General features: G+C 39.0%; 1 protein-coding gene across 3 annotated transcripts in view; it reads right to left on the bottom strand.

Moving 5' to 3' along the window:
* Window positions 1-16826, bottom strand: part of jph3b (junctophilin 3b) — a 43540-nt gene that overhangs the window by 24445 nt on the left and 2269 nt on the right. The window contains exons 2-3 of one of the 3 annotated variants that reach the window (XM_058766516.1): window positions 13516-15361; window positions 1995-2802 (exon numbers count right to left, since the gene is read on the bottom strand). In XM_058766516.1, the coding sequence (XP_058622499.1) occupies window positions 1995-2802; window positions 13516-13897 (1190 nt within the window). In that variant the 5' untranslated portion in view covers window positions 13898-15361. Of the gene's footprint in view, window positions 1-1994; window positions 2803-9476; window positions 13078-13515; window positions 15362-16826 lie in introns of those variants that run through there. The other 2 variants (XM_058766517.1, XM_058766518.1) reach the window with 2 other exon arrangements.

The raw sequence follows: 16826 nt of genomic DNA, 5'->3' as shown, positions 1-16826 counted from the left end.
TTGAATTGGCTTCTATTCTATATTTTTAGTTTTCATTTTAATTTAATTTAAATTTTAGTCATTTATGTGCTTTTGTCATTTTATTAAATTTTTATTTAACTTTTTTTTTATTTTTTTTAAAAATATATGTAACTTTAATTTATTTTGTTTCAGTACTTAAGAAAACTAGTTTTAAAAAAATATTATTATTATTATTTTTTTTTTACATTTAAGCTTTATTAAGCATTTTATTAAAAGTTCATTTCAGCTTTATTTGAATGAACAAAAATTATTTTTATTAATTTTAGTTAACAATAACAACATTGTTTTGGATGAACTATTTTTCTAATATTAAGGGTCTCAAAAGGTTAAAAGAATTAAAATTTTATTGCAATTAATTATTTATTTTTATTTTCTCACCTTTTACAGTGTAGTATCAGGTTATAGGAACACATTTCATTTTGGTGTCAATGAAGTAGCATTTGAATCTTATTTATGTAGCTGTATTGCTCCTAAGACCACAAAGGTTGGGAAACACTGCTCTAGTCTAGACTACATCAACAAAACCAGACATGCACACAACAAGGTGAAAAATGCTTCCATTTTTCAATTACCATTCAATATTCAACAAAACTGTATTCGGTTAATAAACACACACACACACACACACACGGACACACACTAACAGTGTCAGGCAATTTATGACTATGGCATTCCACATGTCCATGTTATTGATTGTACCACTGTTGCTCTGCATCAATACAGACATCAGTCAGCTTGCTGATGCACCCAGAATCTACATGACTCTCATTAAGTGAATCCCGACTTATGTATTCTCTCTCCACGCTGACACCGACACAAATCATTCATGTTTCCTTAGCAACCACACCACAGAACGGCACCAGCAAGGCCTATTTAACAGGTCCCAAGTTACCGCTAGAAATATGGCCCTGTGTTTGGATGCAGTGTAAAGAATTGAGAGGATGAATGTTGTAGAACGATACACTAATGTCAATGAGACACTTGTCTAGTCCAAGCAGATGTTTGAGTGTGCGTGCTAATGCTAAGGAACACGGTGTGCATTTTAAGACTCCATTAATTTAAGAATAGTTTCAGTTGAAGGCCATGTTTGTTAGCTTTGAAGCCCTCTATATGCTTGCATACTTCTAAGAGTTAATAAAACTAGCTTTTAGCACATATATGCATTTTTACAATGCAAATTTACAATGTTGCTCTACCAGGAAAATGGGCCGAGAATATTGATGAATGATCCTGCACTACACAGATGTTGTCCAATCAAATGCTTTGTAGAATATTTTCATCAGTCATAACTCGTGGAGAGAAATAGAGCAGACACTGGAAAAGGATGAATCTTTCTAGTGCACATTTGTTGAGTGCCTGTGTTCATGCACAGTATCAAATGGAGTATATTTTGAAAAACAATGTGTTCGGCTGTATGCATACACTAAGTGTTTGTGTCAAAACTGAAGTATACTTGGGCTTTATACTGCCTGCAACCAACTAGCAGGTACATAGGTTCATGTTACTAAAGCTTATTACGGAAAGCACCCAAACTTTGTTTCAAAAAGAAATATGTCAGTGCATATGATTTAGTTACATCATGGCCATGAGCCTAAGTACTTGCTAGTCTGTTGCAGATGGGAGAGACATACCATGCTTATTCTAGAGGATCTAATTGGACAAAATTCTATCTAGTGAGTCATCAACATTTTTGGTCCATTTGAAACATGTGTACTTAAAGCTAATTTAGTCAACTCTTAAGAGTACATTAGCATTTGATTGCACAAACATTGAGCTTGTCAAGTTGATATTTGAACCATTTAAAAATCAGGAGCCACTCTTGTAAAATCTTTTAAAGCATTATTTTCACCCTAAAATTAGGAAACCTTCTTGGTCTGCTTTGAGAAAGTATGTTAGCATCGGGGTCGAGTGCTTTCTGAGGTCAACAAGCAGCTAGCAAAGATATGTTTTCGAAGTAAGACCCTGTGTCTTACCTTGAGAGCGCGATCTCTGACTTCTGCTTTGCTATGTCGGCGGCCTTGTCTGCCGTTTCAACCGCCCTGTCCACTTTCTCGCGGATCTTGCTGGCACGTAGTGGGATGAGGTTCTTGCGTTTGCCGCTGACAAGTATGTTCTGTTTGTATTTGCCCTCCTCTTTGGTGCCGTCGGGAAAGGTGGTGCATCCATAGCCATGCCTCTTGTTACCCAACCACTCGCCTTGGTAGTGCAGTCCGTCCGAACGCCGGCTCACCCCGCATCCTGTCCTCTTGTCGTTCTTCCATTCGCCAGCGTAACTCTCGGTGGTAGTGGCATCTACATCGTCCTCGCCCACTGGCAGCTCACCCTCCCCTTCGCCAAGGCTGATGGTTGAGTTGATGTCGGATGCGGCGGAGCTCACCGTACTCATTCCGGCCTCGCTGCGGAAGGAACTCTGCTTGCTCCGTTGGCTGGCTAATGAGCTCTTGGACTCGGATTTTCGCAGCTTGAGACCACTCAGGAGTGAGCGGCGGAACAGGCCCTTCTTTTTGTTCTTCAATAGCTCTGCCTCACTGTGGGCCGTCAGAACGAAGCCTCCACGGGATACGGCCGGGCTGCCCGCTGCTAGGACACTGCCACCCCCCACGCCAGCCACAGGCGCCCGATCGCCAGTAAGCAGAGCTGTGCCATTGCTGTGCTCGGAGCGCAGAGAGTTTATGGAGGTACGCAGAGGTGAACGGATGACAGCCGCCATGCCGTACGGAACACTTTGCCGTACGCCGTATCCATGCCGCATGCCACCCACCCATTGGCCCTGGTATGTACCTGAGTGAAAAGACAGGATACAAGAGACAACTTTAGACATGTACACTATGAATCAGCAATCAAGCTGTCTGTTGCAGGATTTTTCAGCAACTGCAGCAGATGTGAAACCTAGGGTTCCCCTGCTGAGTCTGCTGCCCTCAGGTTTCTCTAGTTTGGAGAGTTGCCTCATGTTTTCAGCTCTGATAGTCTGTTGGCCTGTGACTATGCTGGAAAAAGCATTATATAAAGAAAACTGACTGAAAAGGCTGCCTTTTAGCTGCAGTGGTAAGAAGCATTAATTTTGGTCAAAGAAATCAGTCTTTTCTAACGGTTTCAGGGACTAGAGAACAGCCAGTTGCAACAATAGTGTCAACCCTGTTGAACCCTGGCTTTCACATCTGCTGACAAGTCCCAAGTTATTTAATCTTATTCGTGGAAAGTTAAATTGTAACTTAAATAGCTGATGGCAATGGAAGATTTTGTGGACCCGAGTCCATTTGCAGCAAAGTTAGATTGAAAATATCTGTGAAACCTTTCAGTGAACTTATGTGTGCTGACAAACAGGTGCTTTGAGTTTTGGTCATTTTAACTTGTGATTGTGATTGAAAACCAAAGGACAGTCAAAACAACAATTTAGCTGCAGGCACTTAGTATTTTGAAAGGCTAATTGGCCTTTTACCTGCCTTAATACTATAAACTTAACCATCAGGGATATCATACTGCAGTTCACATCTCTGTAATATGTTTGTGCCTTTTGAGTAACTCAATACAGTTGGGAAAGGTTTGTAGTGCGTGTTACTCCAGGCACAAACAGTAATAATCCTTGTGAGCTCAATAAAATGCTTCTCTCGTTGCTTTTGTGCCATGCAATGATAGCGAGTAACAACTTAATGAAAAAAAAGAATGAAATGTTGTGGGGCAGTGCATAAAAATAATGTGGAAAAGGTGCCTCATACTTTGCTATAGCAAACTACGTTGAAATATACAGTGCAAATGTTGTATATCACTTAAAAATAATTGTTAAATAAATTTTTTTGTCTCATTTTGCCAAACTATCAAACTAGGTGCATGATGCCCCTGAGACGCACCATTGTTACAGCTCTGATCACTAATAGCGTCATCAGCATGACCAACCTCATCAATGGCAAGTACAGGAAGTGCCATAATGGCAACAGTGGAAGAGTTTTTTTGGCAGCTATGATCTCCAGACCTGGCTCCATTACTTTCCTTATTGTGATGGAGTCTCAAGGGACCAAGTTTTCATCTTATCGATCTTAATGTCCATGAGGTATCACAATGCCCATCAATTTAGCCGCCAGCAGTGTTATTTATTGGTGAGTGTGCCAACAAAATAATGGAATGTTGCGTTCTGTAAAATTTCCTTTATGGCGCTGGCAGCCTGATCTTTCTGTCGGGAGTCTTGATGAATCACCATCTTGGAACTTTCATTAAGTGACATGGGTAACCAATAACACTAAGGTTCTCGCAGGTGATAAAAACAGCACTGATGGGCCTTAATCTGAAAATGTTGTCACTGGAAGAAGAAAAAGAGCATTTTAATCCTTATAGTTGTTGTTTCATTATAGGACTGGTGCTTAATTAATCTCAACCTATGGCATATATCAATATCTGCTGAGAAAAACCCTCAAACAAAGATCATTTAAGACATTATAATTTAAGACAAAAATTGTGTTAGACGTCAGGTTTTTTTATTTTGTTTGTTTCATATCAGTTAAGCACTTTGTCTTTAAGATGCCATATCAAGTTATAAGTGGTTAAAGCACTTGCAACCAAATGCAGTTACAGGATGTCTCTCTCCATGGTCCTGAAATCTGGGATAATGCTCTCTCCTACAGACATGTTTCAAAGGATTGTTCACCCAAAAATCATTTACTCACTCATAAACCTGTATGATGCTGTTTCTTCAATAAACACAAAAGCTTTTTTGATGATATCATGGATATGTGATAAAAAAAAGGTTTCACTTTATTTTGATGGTCCCTTTAACACATTCTGTTGACTATAAGTAACATTGCACCTACATTTCTACCAACCCTCATCAGATTGTTAGTAGTGTGTTAGTAGACTGGTAGGTTTAGGGTTGGAATAAGTTGACATGTAGTTGCAAAGTTACTTATAGTCAGTAGAGTGTCTGTTGAGAGACCATCACAATAAAGAGTTAGCAGATATGAAACAGACCGTCTACTAGTAATCTAATGAGAGTTTGTTGACATGCAGTTGCAACATTACTTAGTGTCAACAGAATGTTCAAAAGGGACCATCAAAATAAAGTGTTACCAAAAACAAAAATTCAATTGGAGTGTTCAGGTTATTTATATAAAAATGTCCTTTTGTGTTCCACAGAATCAACAATATAATGCAATTTTAGAACAACGTGAGGGTGAGTAAACTGAGTGAGTTTGTGCTCACCTAGCATGGATCTTTTATACCGGAAGGTGTATATTCACCATCCACCTGATCTGTCCTGTACTTTTTGGCACTCTATGAGATCACTTCTGATGTAACCACTATCCCTACATGCTGATGATTCATTCTGGCCAACATTCTAGAACATGCTGGCACTATTACTGTGGCAGCCACACACACAGCTCACTGTGCTACTTCCGTTATCTCACCATCTCTCCCACCTCTTATTCGTTCTCACCCTCTTTTCTTTTCTCCCATCCCTTTTCTATATACATTATCAGCTTTCTCATCCTGTTAGTTACATGCATACACATTCAGCCATATGAACGCCCCCGTTCCCTCTGCCTGTATTGATCTCTGTGGGTTGGCATGTCAGCGAGGGCTGCTGGATGGCTCGATGGGGCTGGAGCTGTGCTTGGTGGATTTTCCCAGCCCCCCACTTCAATATACGTACTTTCCTGGCTTACAAACAGCCCTGCCACAGAGCTTCTTCTTTACCAGTATCATGTATCTATCTATCTATCTATCTATCTATCTATCTATCTATCATCTCTTTTATTCTATCTATCAATCAATCAATCTATCGTTCTTTCTATCATTCTATAAATATATCGTTCTTTCTATTTATCATCTCTCTTTCATTCCATGTTGATCTATCTATCTATCTATCTATCTACCTATCTATCTATCTATCTATCTATCAGTCGTTATATATATATATATTATATATATATATATATATATATATATATATATATATATATATATAATTCTATTTATCGTTTCTCTTTCATTCCATGTCAATCGTTATATCTATTCCTGTTTGTCCTCTCTGTCTATCTATCTATCGTTCTTTTTGTCTTTCTATAAATTTATCATTCTTTCTATTTATCATCTCTTTCATTCCATATGGTGATCTACTGTATCTATCTATCTATCTATCTATCTATCTATCTATCTACCTATCTATCTATCTATCTATCTATCATCTCTTTTATTCTATCAATCAATCGTTCTTTCTATCATTCTATAAATGTATGGTAATTTCTATTTATCATCTCTTTCATTCCATGTTGATCTATCTATCTATCTATCTATCAGTCGTTTTATATATATATATATATATATATATATAATTCTTTTTATCGTTTCTCTTTCATTCCATGTCGATCGTTATATCTATTCATGTTTGTCTTCTCTATCTATCTATCGTTCTTTTTATCATTCTATAAATTTATCATTCTTTCTATTTATCATCTCTTTCATTCCATGTTTATCTATCTTTTTATCTATTTATCTATCTATCGTTCTATCTATCTATAAATTTATCATTCTTTCTATTTATCATCTCTTTCATTCCATATGTCTATCTATCTATCTATCGTTCTATATATATCATTCTTTCTATTTATCGTTTCTCTTTCATTCCATCTGTCGAACGGTATATCTATTTCTGTTTGTCCTATCTGTCTATTGTTCTTTCTGTCATTCTATAAATTTATCATTCTTTCTATTTATCATCTCTTTCATTCCATTTGTTTATCTATCTATCTATCTATCTATCTATCTATCTATCTATCTATCTATCTATCTATCTATCTATCAGAAAACAACAAAAAAGTCAATAAACCCAACACACTCTTATGGTAACTGTTTTATGTTTTGGCAAATTTGTATGCCCAATGAGAGTTTCATTGTCCCAATGATATTTGTGTTTACCCAAGGGTTGGGGGTGAAACTTCATGCAAAACAGCCATAATCGCCAGCTCATGAAATAGTTGTTTTCTGATGAGATCCAGTTAATAAACCCTTCAAGGATTTAATACTTTTATCAGAAGGAGCATACTTGCAGGCTGTATGTGTGTATGAAAGAGAGAAAGCAAATACTGCAGTTCAAGTGAGAACAGGAAACTGACACACTGTCACAGGCCTGTACTGTTGTGAGTCTGATGCCGCGTTCCGGCGGAGTGGACGACAGTTGGCTAACATCTGGCTGATGCTTGCTTCATATTGTCGGGCAGCAGCTGCGTGCTGTGTGATATGTAGATCAAACACAGGTCTAAACTGATGGGATTAGCTTGGAAAATTCCCACACACACTGACACATAGAAAGAGAGGAGGCATCAGTTCACACCTCCCAAACATTCACAGTGTAGTTCTTTCGCACGAACGCACACACTATCTTCCATTCATTATCTACTGCACACATTTGCTCACTTCAGATTTAACTGTAACATTCCAGAAGACTAAAATAACTTAAGATTTTGAGATAACAGTAACTAAATATCTTCATCATACCAACATTATTGTAATTTCCACAGGCCACAAATGAAATAATCTATTTCCATGTTCTCATTTTTCACAATTATTAATCTCTACATACTTATTGTATAGCAAGCAATTTTTGTGGAAAATCAGTATCAATGTCCTTAAAACAAAAGCAAATCTAATAGATAGTTCAATGGATTATAGACGAGAGAGAGAGAATTTTTGATTATGATGCATTGGCAGGCCTTCCAGAATAAAGACTGTCTGACAGTGATGTAAAACTGCTGACGTCTGTAGTGCTCTGATTGATGGGCACAGCGTTAGCACAGACACAAAACTAAGCATCCGACTCGGAGTCTGGCGGTCTGAGGACAAGATCCGCCCACCGGCTGAAATGGTTTTGTACATTACGTCTTCCCGTTTGAGGTATGTGGTGGGGGAACTTGTCCTTGATTAGCCTTTGAACTGTTCTGTGTTCCCTGAAGGCCACAGGCACAGCGACTGAAATTAAGATGCAATCTTCACTGTTTTGTAATAAGATGTGCAGGAAGAGCACAATATTGGTGACGCTTTACATTAGATTATATTTATGGACACAGTAATGTAGCCTACATTTAATTAAATACAAAAGTATATTACATTGTTTACAAATGAAACATTAAGTATGCTTGTTTGTTAGTTTTCTGTTCTTACATTTAAGCTCATAATTTACATATTCTTCTTTATTTAGATGTTTATATCAAACGATGTTATAATTTTTTTAAATTTAGTATGAGCCTGAAGTAGCTGCATTACAGATATTTATATAGACAGAAAGATAATTTATAAATTTAGTGTAATTATCATGCTAAATAATTTACATATAATTGCTTTTTAATATCATGTGTTAATTCCTCATGCATCAATAACTATTTTTTTTAATTAATTTATTTTTTTGCCATTGCAAAATCAGAGCATGCTGGGAAACCTGTAGAACCTGGAGGATTTTTGTCAAGAAATTGGGCAGCTTCACTCATACAAGGATGCAACATACAGTATAGAAAACACGTGGTATATGTCAACTTTTGGATAGGATAATTTGTGTAAATATAGTTCATGTTTTGTCTTGTGAAATGTAAATATCAATTGTGCTTCATCAGGAGAAGAGCTAAACAAAATGCTGTTTTCTGACATTTTATCTCAATAACTGATCCATAACTGACATAACATTTTATGAAACAGGAAAAGTCAGGATAAAAACAATCTGGATTGCAAAAAAGTGGATATTTGTTAATTTCAGACTAAACAAACAGCCACCTTTGACATTAAGAAAATAGGTTATTATCGGGCAAAATGAATTGCTAAAGTGTCCCCCATGTATGATTTCCCAGTGAGCTCAGGCAGGGGAACGAAAGTGAGATCTCTTGTGGTAAAAACACACGCAATCCGCAAGTCCTTTGATAATTCTGCAGGTAGCCATAGGAACTTCTCATTAAAAGAGGCAGTTAAAGAGGTGTTATAAGTAAACAGCATGACAGGCAGGCCTAATGAAGAAAATTTGTCAGATAATCGTTGAAAACTCTTCTCTTGTATTACTATGATATCGTGGGAAAGCTCCTCTCAGGGAGAAAGAGATAGAGGGAGAGCAGTCACGACACCGGCGCGCTGCTGGCGCTCTCCGTGGTTCTGAAGATAAGAGTGGGTGTATAGCCTGCCTGTTTCGGTTGGGTTTTATATGCTCCTGATACTCAGCAATTCATTTTTGTTCACTGTAGTGGACATAAGTTGTTTGTTAATATTGCTAAGACCATATATATCACAGTTTGAAGTGTTTCATATATATCATAAAGATGACATCTTGGTCTTTTCTTTTAAATTTGAAATTGTAATGATATGGTATAGCAAACAGCAAGGAAAATACAATCCTAAATGCAATATATAAATATATATTATATATATATATATATATATAAGAAATTGGGTTATCAAATGTTCAAAAGAGAGGATTTTACTGAGGATCAAATCAAAAGAGAGGTGAAAATTACTCCCATATCATTTATTGTTGATATTAAAGAAAATATGTCCGATGCAACTGTTTGTAATTCATCCGTACATCTGGTATTTTTGCACATATGGCAAACCTTGTTTTTGTTTGTTTGCTGGGTCTCAGGAGGTTAAGATGTTCAAATATCCAATATAATGTGTATTCTTTACATGAAGTAGATGTCAGATCAGTTGCTTTGTGAATCTAACAACTCTTTGAACAAACCCAGTGTGAATATGCAATATAGAGAACAGCCTCTCTCTAAGGACACAGACGTTAGTATTAATCAGAGGAACATCTAATTGAATCATTGCACAGCTGTGAAAACAGCAATACAAGTGAAAATGCAATAGCAAAAAGAAAAATGTTGTCTTGGATCTGTCATTACCTTGCTGACTTGTGAAGTGTATATGGCATATATGCAGACAGCAGTAGCCTTGTATGAGCATGGGACGTCTCACATGGGTCACATGGTTATGTGATTAGTGGTCCTGTATTGGCTTTCTATGAGTCCTGCATCCCACATGTCAAAACTAATTCGCCTGTGTTTCTGCCGGAGGCCTATGAGATGTATTGTGCAACGGCGCGGGGCACACGGAACGGAAACGGTTAATGCGGAAAGATCAAAGACGCGGGAACATCACAGGACAGATTTAATCACGCGCCTTCCCCCGGGTTGAAATTACAATAGTTTCTTTAACAATGCATGCAGTTCTGTTTCGAGGTTGAATACTTCTTGTTTTTGCCTCTTCATGTGTCGTGGTCAGGGTCTAAAGAAATTATGGCATTGTGGCTCACTTGGCCTAAATATCTCACATACAATGCTAATTAGAATTCATGCCAGGAAAAGGCAGACTCCCACAAAGCAGGCAGAAAGTCTGTTTGGATCGGCTCTTCCATGAATTATTAATCTCTTGTCTTTTTCACAAAGTCAGCAATTGCACCTCAGAATAATTGTTGCGTGCGTGTGATTGCGGGCCAGACGCTCGCAGAGTACACATCTGTCGGCCATGCTTAAATCCAGGACAGTGCAATTCTTAGAATGAAACAGGTGTTTGTATCCATAGATGGACTAAAGAGATGATCTCTTATCCGCAAACCTACTGTAAGATAAACCATCCTTTGGGCATTCATCATAGCTTTGGAAATAACAAGCACTTCACGTAGCAGGCCAGAGGCGACTCTTCCCTGATGCAAACCGCATACTTTTATTGCATAGTCAGTCTTACATAAACAATACCATAAAAGTGTTGTTTATTCAGGCGATGTGTTATGTATATGGGGCAATGGTATTTGTGACAACGCCCCACAATACAAAATAAAGCCACACTTACAACCAAATCTCCCTGTAAGCCTACATAGACTAGCAGGCTGTTATCCGTTTAAGGGGATTTCAGTTTGACTTTTTTTTCAATGCTATGTAGGTGATGTCTGTGAGAAGTGGAATAGTCCCCATTTTAGGATTATAAACAACATAAAATCATCCTGAATGTATCTGAACCACATAACCGATGAGATTGCTTCTTTTTGTTGTCAAGCCAGATGTAGGTATTTTGATTTGCTTTTGAGCAAGGCAGAACGCCACTTTTTGGAAGCCAAATTGATCAGCATTTTAGTTTTAGTCATGCAAGAGTGCTGGGAATTGCTGTATATGAGCCACATAGTGGACATGATGACACTGTTGGCCTGGAGCAACGCAGAGTTCCACATTGATGTATGTAAGTACTTTACTCCCTGACTTCTGAATAATCATTAGGGTTACGTCAGAAACTGAAATCAGAGCAGGCGTGAAAGCAAATATCGGCCATATCCTGTACAATGCCATTCTCTGTAGACAAGTAATTCCTAAGGTGCTGACTGAGGGGTAAAACATGACAAGACATGTTATTGAATCAAAGATTAATGCATGTGATGTAACGTTAATAGATTTGAAATATCGGATAAAAGGATGTATTCGCAGCACGCATAGAAATGTCAGTTTATATTTATAACAAACGTGTGTTTATGATATTGCATACTTTGAAAGTCTCTCCTGTAGAAGCCAGCGGAAACTAACTTGCCCTCTTCAAACCTGTCCTCTTTAGTGTGATGGGGGAATTCGGGTCATAATGTGAACAGATGCTTTAGTGTGTGGCAGCTGTAGTGTACTCAGACATTGAGAGCTGATAATGCCACTGTAACCTCTTTGTGGCCCTATTAACCTCCTCCTGTATTGTCTCTTCCTTTCTCTGGCTCATTTTCTTTCTTTTTTTTTTCTTGTCAATCTATGTCTTCTCTTACTGCTTACTGTGGTCGTGATTAAGTGGCCCAGATTAGTACCAAAGTAAGTAAACACCATTAGCGAATCAGCCAGCCAATCAGAGTGGCGAGCACTGAGTCTCCAGTGACACGCTGACCTGATGCCAGAGTCTGTGAGCGTTTCCACAGCAACTTGCTGTAAAAGACACACAGGCAACACTTCCATAATGCAGGGAGATTGAGAGAATGAAACGGAGAGAGAGAGAGAGAGGTTATGCTGCTCCAAAAATAGGTACACCGTTGATGAGTACAAGCCTCATTCACCAGAATTGACACTTTCTTCAACTTAAAACAGTCAAATGGGTGCTGATTTTACTTTTCACACTCATTGAAACAATATCTTCAGGGAGTGTGAAGATGCATACTTTGGTATGTTTCTTTACATCTACACATTCAGCTACCTTTAGAACTATGGGACAAAAAATCAATATATGAGTATATCATAGCCACGAGTCCCTATACACACTCCTACTCTACCAATTTAATTAAAGGGACAGTTCAGCTCAGCAAAAGAATGTTTTGAAAAAAATGTTTCAGTGTATTTTGTCCATACAATGAATGTCAGTGAGGTCCAGTATAGTTTTGGACCCCAGGGACTTTCTTCTGTAGGTTTGAATTAAATGAAGCTGAGTAAATAAAGACAGAATTTAAGTTTTTAGATGAACTATCCCTTTAATAGTTGTGGTTCCAATGTTACCTTCCTATCATGCATTAATATGGCACCTTTACAAATAAAGAGACTAAGGGTGATGAAATGGGAGATTTCAGGCGACTTTGGACAAGTATGTATTTATGTTCCAGGACTGCGATTTTTAATGAATATTCACTGACAGTAAAATCCTTTTTCAAGGCCAGTTAGAGATAGGCAAATGCACAGGTGTTATGTGAAGTTTTGCCACGGTGGTGGTTTTAGTTGTTACGAGTAAATAAGCTTCTTGTTTAAATGTTACCTTCATGGCCATTGGTCTTTGTCAGTTATCCGGCCTTTGTATCATATTGCCAGAGTCAAGTTATCTGCCAAGAGTTCTTGACTTTTGTTTTGGTAATCTTAGTTTGTACTATCTCCAGAACAGTACACACCGGAAACTTTGTTACAGCCCAAATAGGGTGTTCCAGGATTTTGTCGAAGGATTTTGCAAGACCTGTAGGTTAACTGGTGTCTGTGATTCTTTCTCTCTCTCTCTGTCTTTCACTGCCTTTCTAGATGTCCAATTGGCCTTAATTTGAGCCTCCAAATTTATCTCTTCAGCAGCTTGTGGAGGATGGAGGAAATAGCTTGTCTAAATGATGAGGAGTAGAGGAAGAATAAAAAAATTAAAAAAGTGATGAATGGTGCAAAAATGGAAATCACAAGGTATTCTAGAAATCTCACTGTGCTGTAAGAGTGTATTTGTGTTAGCCATTAAAGGGAGGTTTTACATTTACTTACCTTCATGTCATTCCAAAACTGTATGACTTTCTTTCTTCTGTAGAACACACAAGTAAATAGTTTGAGGAACACTGGGGGTCCAATGTTAGGGTGTTCCACAGAAGAAAGACAGTCATACATGTTTGTAACGACAAGAGGGTGGGTAAATAATGACAAATTATTATTTTTTTCAGCTTGGAGTGAACACTTTAAGTGTCTTATTGCAGAGATGTCAGCAATTTGTGGTGTCATTCAGTCTGAAGATTTTTTACAAACTGTAACTCTTTACAAAAATAACTTGGACTCTTACCTCCATCAGAGTATGTCTCCGTTCCATATCCATCTTGTAGGCCATTGTTCCATGTACCCTCATATTTGCCACTGGTTCCTGTGCTTTCCCGCACACCATAGCGTCCCTTAAATCCATGTGTCCACTCACCTTTATAAACCCACTTGCCCTTGTTTTCAACTCCAATTCCGTGGCGCTTACCTTGCGCCCATGTCCCCTGATAGGTGTTCCCACTGGGCCAGGTATAGATGCCCACCACCTCAAAGCCGTGGCTCCAGGAGCCTGCGTACTCGCCTTGGCCCTTGGGTCCTGTGCAGATGCCATGGCCATGGGCCTTTCCCTCTTCCCACCCTCCACAGTATGATCCCCCATCATCAAAGTTGAACCTGCCCCCAGTGGACATGCATGAAATAGGTTTTGGCAAATACCCCAAATCTCAAAAAGAAAAGAAAAAGAAAAGGAAGTAAGACCCAAACAAAATCAGACTTGGAAATGGGGCTGGGGTGTTGGTGGAACGCTGGGGAAGGAAAAGACCCGTATATGCTCCCTTTAGTTGCCTTAAAAAAACAATGCAAAAAGTAAAAAGTAAAAAGAGGAGCCCTCCCGGGCAGTAGTCCCCTCCTGTCAAACTAGGCAGGAGCAGCTTGAGCCCTCTCAGACCATCCTCCTCCAGGAGTGGAGCTTTTTATTCACAAGTTGCTTGCTTTCCTGCAGTTGCTTCTCAGTGATGAAAGTGGGCCCACGCCAGCCATGCGCCTTGTTCTGTCATTACCAACGCAGCAACAATTCTCTCGTTTCTGGTGCTCTGGCCCCCTCCGCGTTCCTGCCTCCACAGAGGGCCCCTGTGCCAGCACACACCTACCCTCACTCCCGCTCACCCTCTCTGGGGCTTTGAGCTGTTTCACTTCCCCTCCCAGTCGCGAAGACCACCAGGCTCCACCTAGAAACCTGTGAGTCTTCAGAGTGACGGCCGATGGATGAAGCAGGCAGGTAGCATTTACAATCGCATCCTTTCTGCCAGGAGCTCACCTACTGTTGTACCAAATCCACCCGACATACTGATGCCACACAGGGAGACAGAGTGCAAGAGAAACCAGAAAAAAGAGCGATGGATTCTGCAAGCTTCAGTCTCTGTCAGCTAGCAGCAATGCAGTCTCTATCCACACACAATCGCATGCATATATACGCACGCTCTCGCCAACACAGGATGAGCGCGCAGCTTGATCGCAAACAAACCGATGTGATTAATTCCTTATCTGGGCACTGTTTTGTCGCTGTCTCTGTTTTCCTCTCAGCTCTCTTTTCTGTGCTCCGGTTCGCTTGCAGGTGGGAAAACCAGATTCATTGTTCCTGATTTACCTTCTTCTGTTCTTCTTTGACTCAATCACGTTGTTGGAATGATTTTCATGTGACGCTGATTGTCTTTTTCTCCGTCGTCATCTTATTCCCCCATATGCTTGGATGTCTCTCTCTCTCTCTCTTACACTGGTGTCTCTCAAATCTGCTCATTAGAGGCGGACTGTTCCAACGCAGCCAACTCCCCCTCCCCCTTTCACATGCTCTCTCTCCCTTGCTCTCCCTTCATTTAAAGAGACATGCACTGCCTTAATCCTTACCGCTCTCTCTCTCTATCCACCTCAGGGAGCAAAGATTGCTTTTCCTAATTGCCCGGCTTAGTCCTCCCCCTACCCTCCCGCTAAATCTCCATTGCTCTGCCCTCATAGAATAATTAGAGCATTTGTCAGTTAATGATATGGCTTGAGATGGTGCATTAAATCTCTTTGTTGCAGGTGAGATAATATAAAATCTGCTCTGTTGACCTAGGCACTTGATCATCTTTACTGTTCATCACTGGATTCCATGATATCTGTAAGGCACAAAGAGCATCTTTTAATGTGGTGACTCATATGATTCATGGCCAAAGTATGTTATAATTGAAGACATATCACTTCATACAACACGGTAACAGATTGCTGAGAACATCGTACAGTTCTTCATATCTTGGTTTATAATGGCTTGTACAGTGTTTTTCCTTCCTTCTCAAACAGTAGTATCTGGTAAGAAAGCACATTAAGATGCAAGAGGATACATGAAGACTTTAAAATACATTTTATATATATATATATATATATATATATATAGCATTCACGTAATCATACCTTTAGTTTTGACTTGCAATTGTGTGTAACAGTCTGTAAAGACGAGGAGGGATATTTATCCTCTCAATTACTGGGGATCAGCTCTGACGAAGCTGGGTAAAAATACTCTGACATGCTGCTTTGGCTCAGCAGGTAGTGAGAACCCAGGTTTCATGCAGTAAACAGGTCACCTACAGTTTGACTCCAAGTAGATTTCATGTGATTCATGTATATTTCATGTATATTACAAGCTCAATCAAACTTGTGTTTGATTGAGCAATGTTAACTCATCGCGTTTGGTGGTTTAGCTTATCAGGCTACTTAAGTGATAGCCTGTTGTTGGCTTGATTAGCATTAGAGAAGGACAGGGAGATTTTATAAAGTGGGTTCAGCAGACAGAGTGTGGGAGAGTGTATGTGTATAAGAGAGATGTAGCAAGGGAAGTGCATGAGGCACAGTAAGTATCATTTCAGAATGACAGTTGTTGCAAGGTTGTTTTTACCAACAGTCACAATTTCTTTGACAATCAGACTTAAAAAGGCAAACTATATTAATAATATTGCCTTGTTAACCATTAAAATAACAGATTTTTAACCAAAAACACAAAAAAGATATGAATTATAAGTCATTATATGTAATTGAATGGGCTTTATCCTGTTCTAATTGCTCCACAAAATTGTTAAAGGGCGGCAGATGACATTTTGAAAAAGTAATTGTGCGGTTTCCACTGTACCATTTAGAATTTGATGCAGACGCACTATGGCTGTGGCTGGTTGAGGCCTGAGGAGCCTTACCATGAGTTTAAGCCCAGAGACGCAACATCACTCAGACTTGTTAGCAAAACAGGCCGTGATGACTCACGCACCCCTGCAGCACAACTGAAAGAATCAAGGCTGTTATTGAAAATTTGGAGAGTTATTAAATTAGCTTTCCTTAACTGTTTAACCACAGGGCAGCAATAGAAGAAAGAGGGACATTTGCAAACTCAGGTTTTTGGGTTTGTATTAGGGATGAGCATGTTAAATCAACTCAAACACTAGGGCATTGATTTCAATGTGTGAATTGTTGGTGAAAGTGAATCTCCATATGTATCAGACGAACATCTTTGGCATCCCACTCACTAGCCAACTAGATAGGAAAAAACACTCAGAAAGCGTGTCTCTTTGCTTTTCTTGCTGAATACCGTAATTTCTC

This window comes from Onychostoma macrolepis, chromosome 25 (genome assembly GCF_012432095.1).
Source record: "Onychostoma macrolepis isolate SWU-2019 chromosome 25, ASM1243209v1, whole genome shotgun sequence".
NCBI lineage: Eukaryota > Metazoa > Chordata > Actinopteri > Cypriniformes > Cyprinidae > Onychostoma > Onychostoma macrolepis.
The sequence above is the reverse complement of the archived record's forward strand: the minus strand, read 5'-3'. Positions and strand labels throughout refer to the sequence as shown.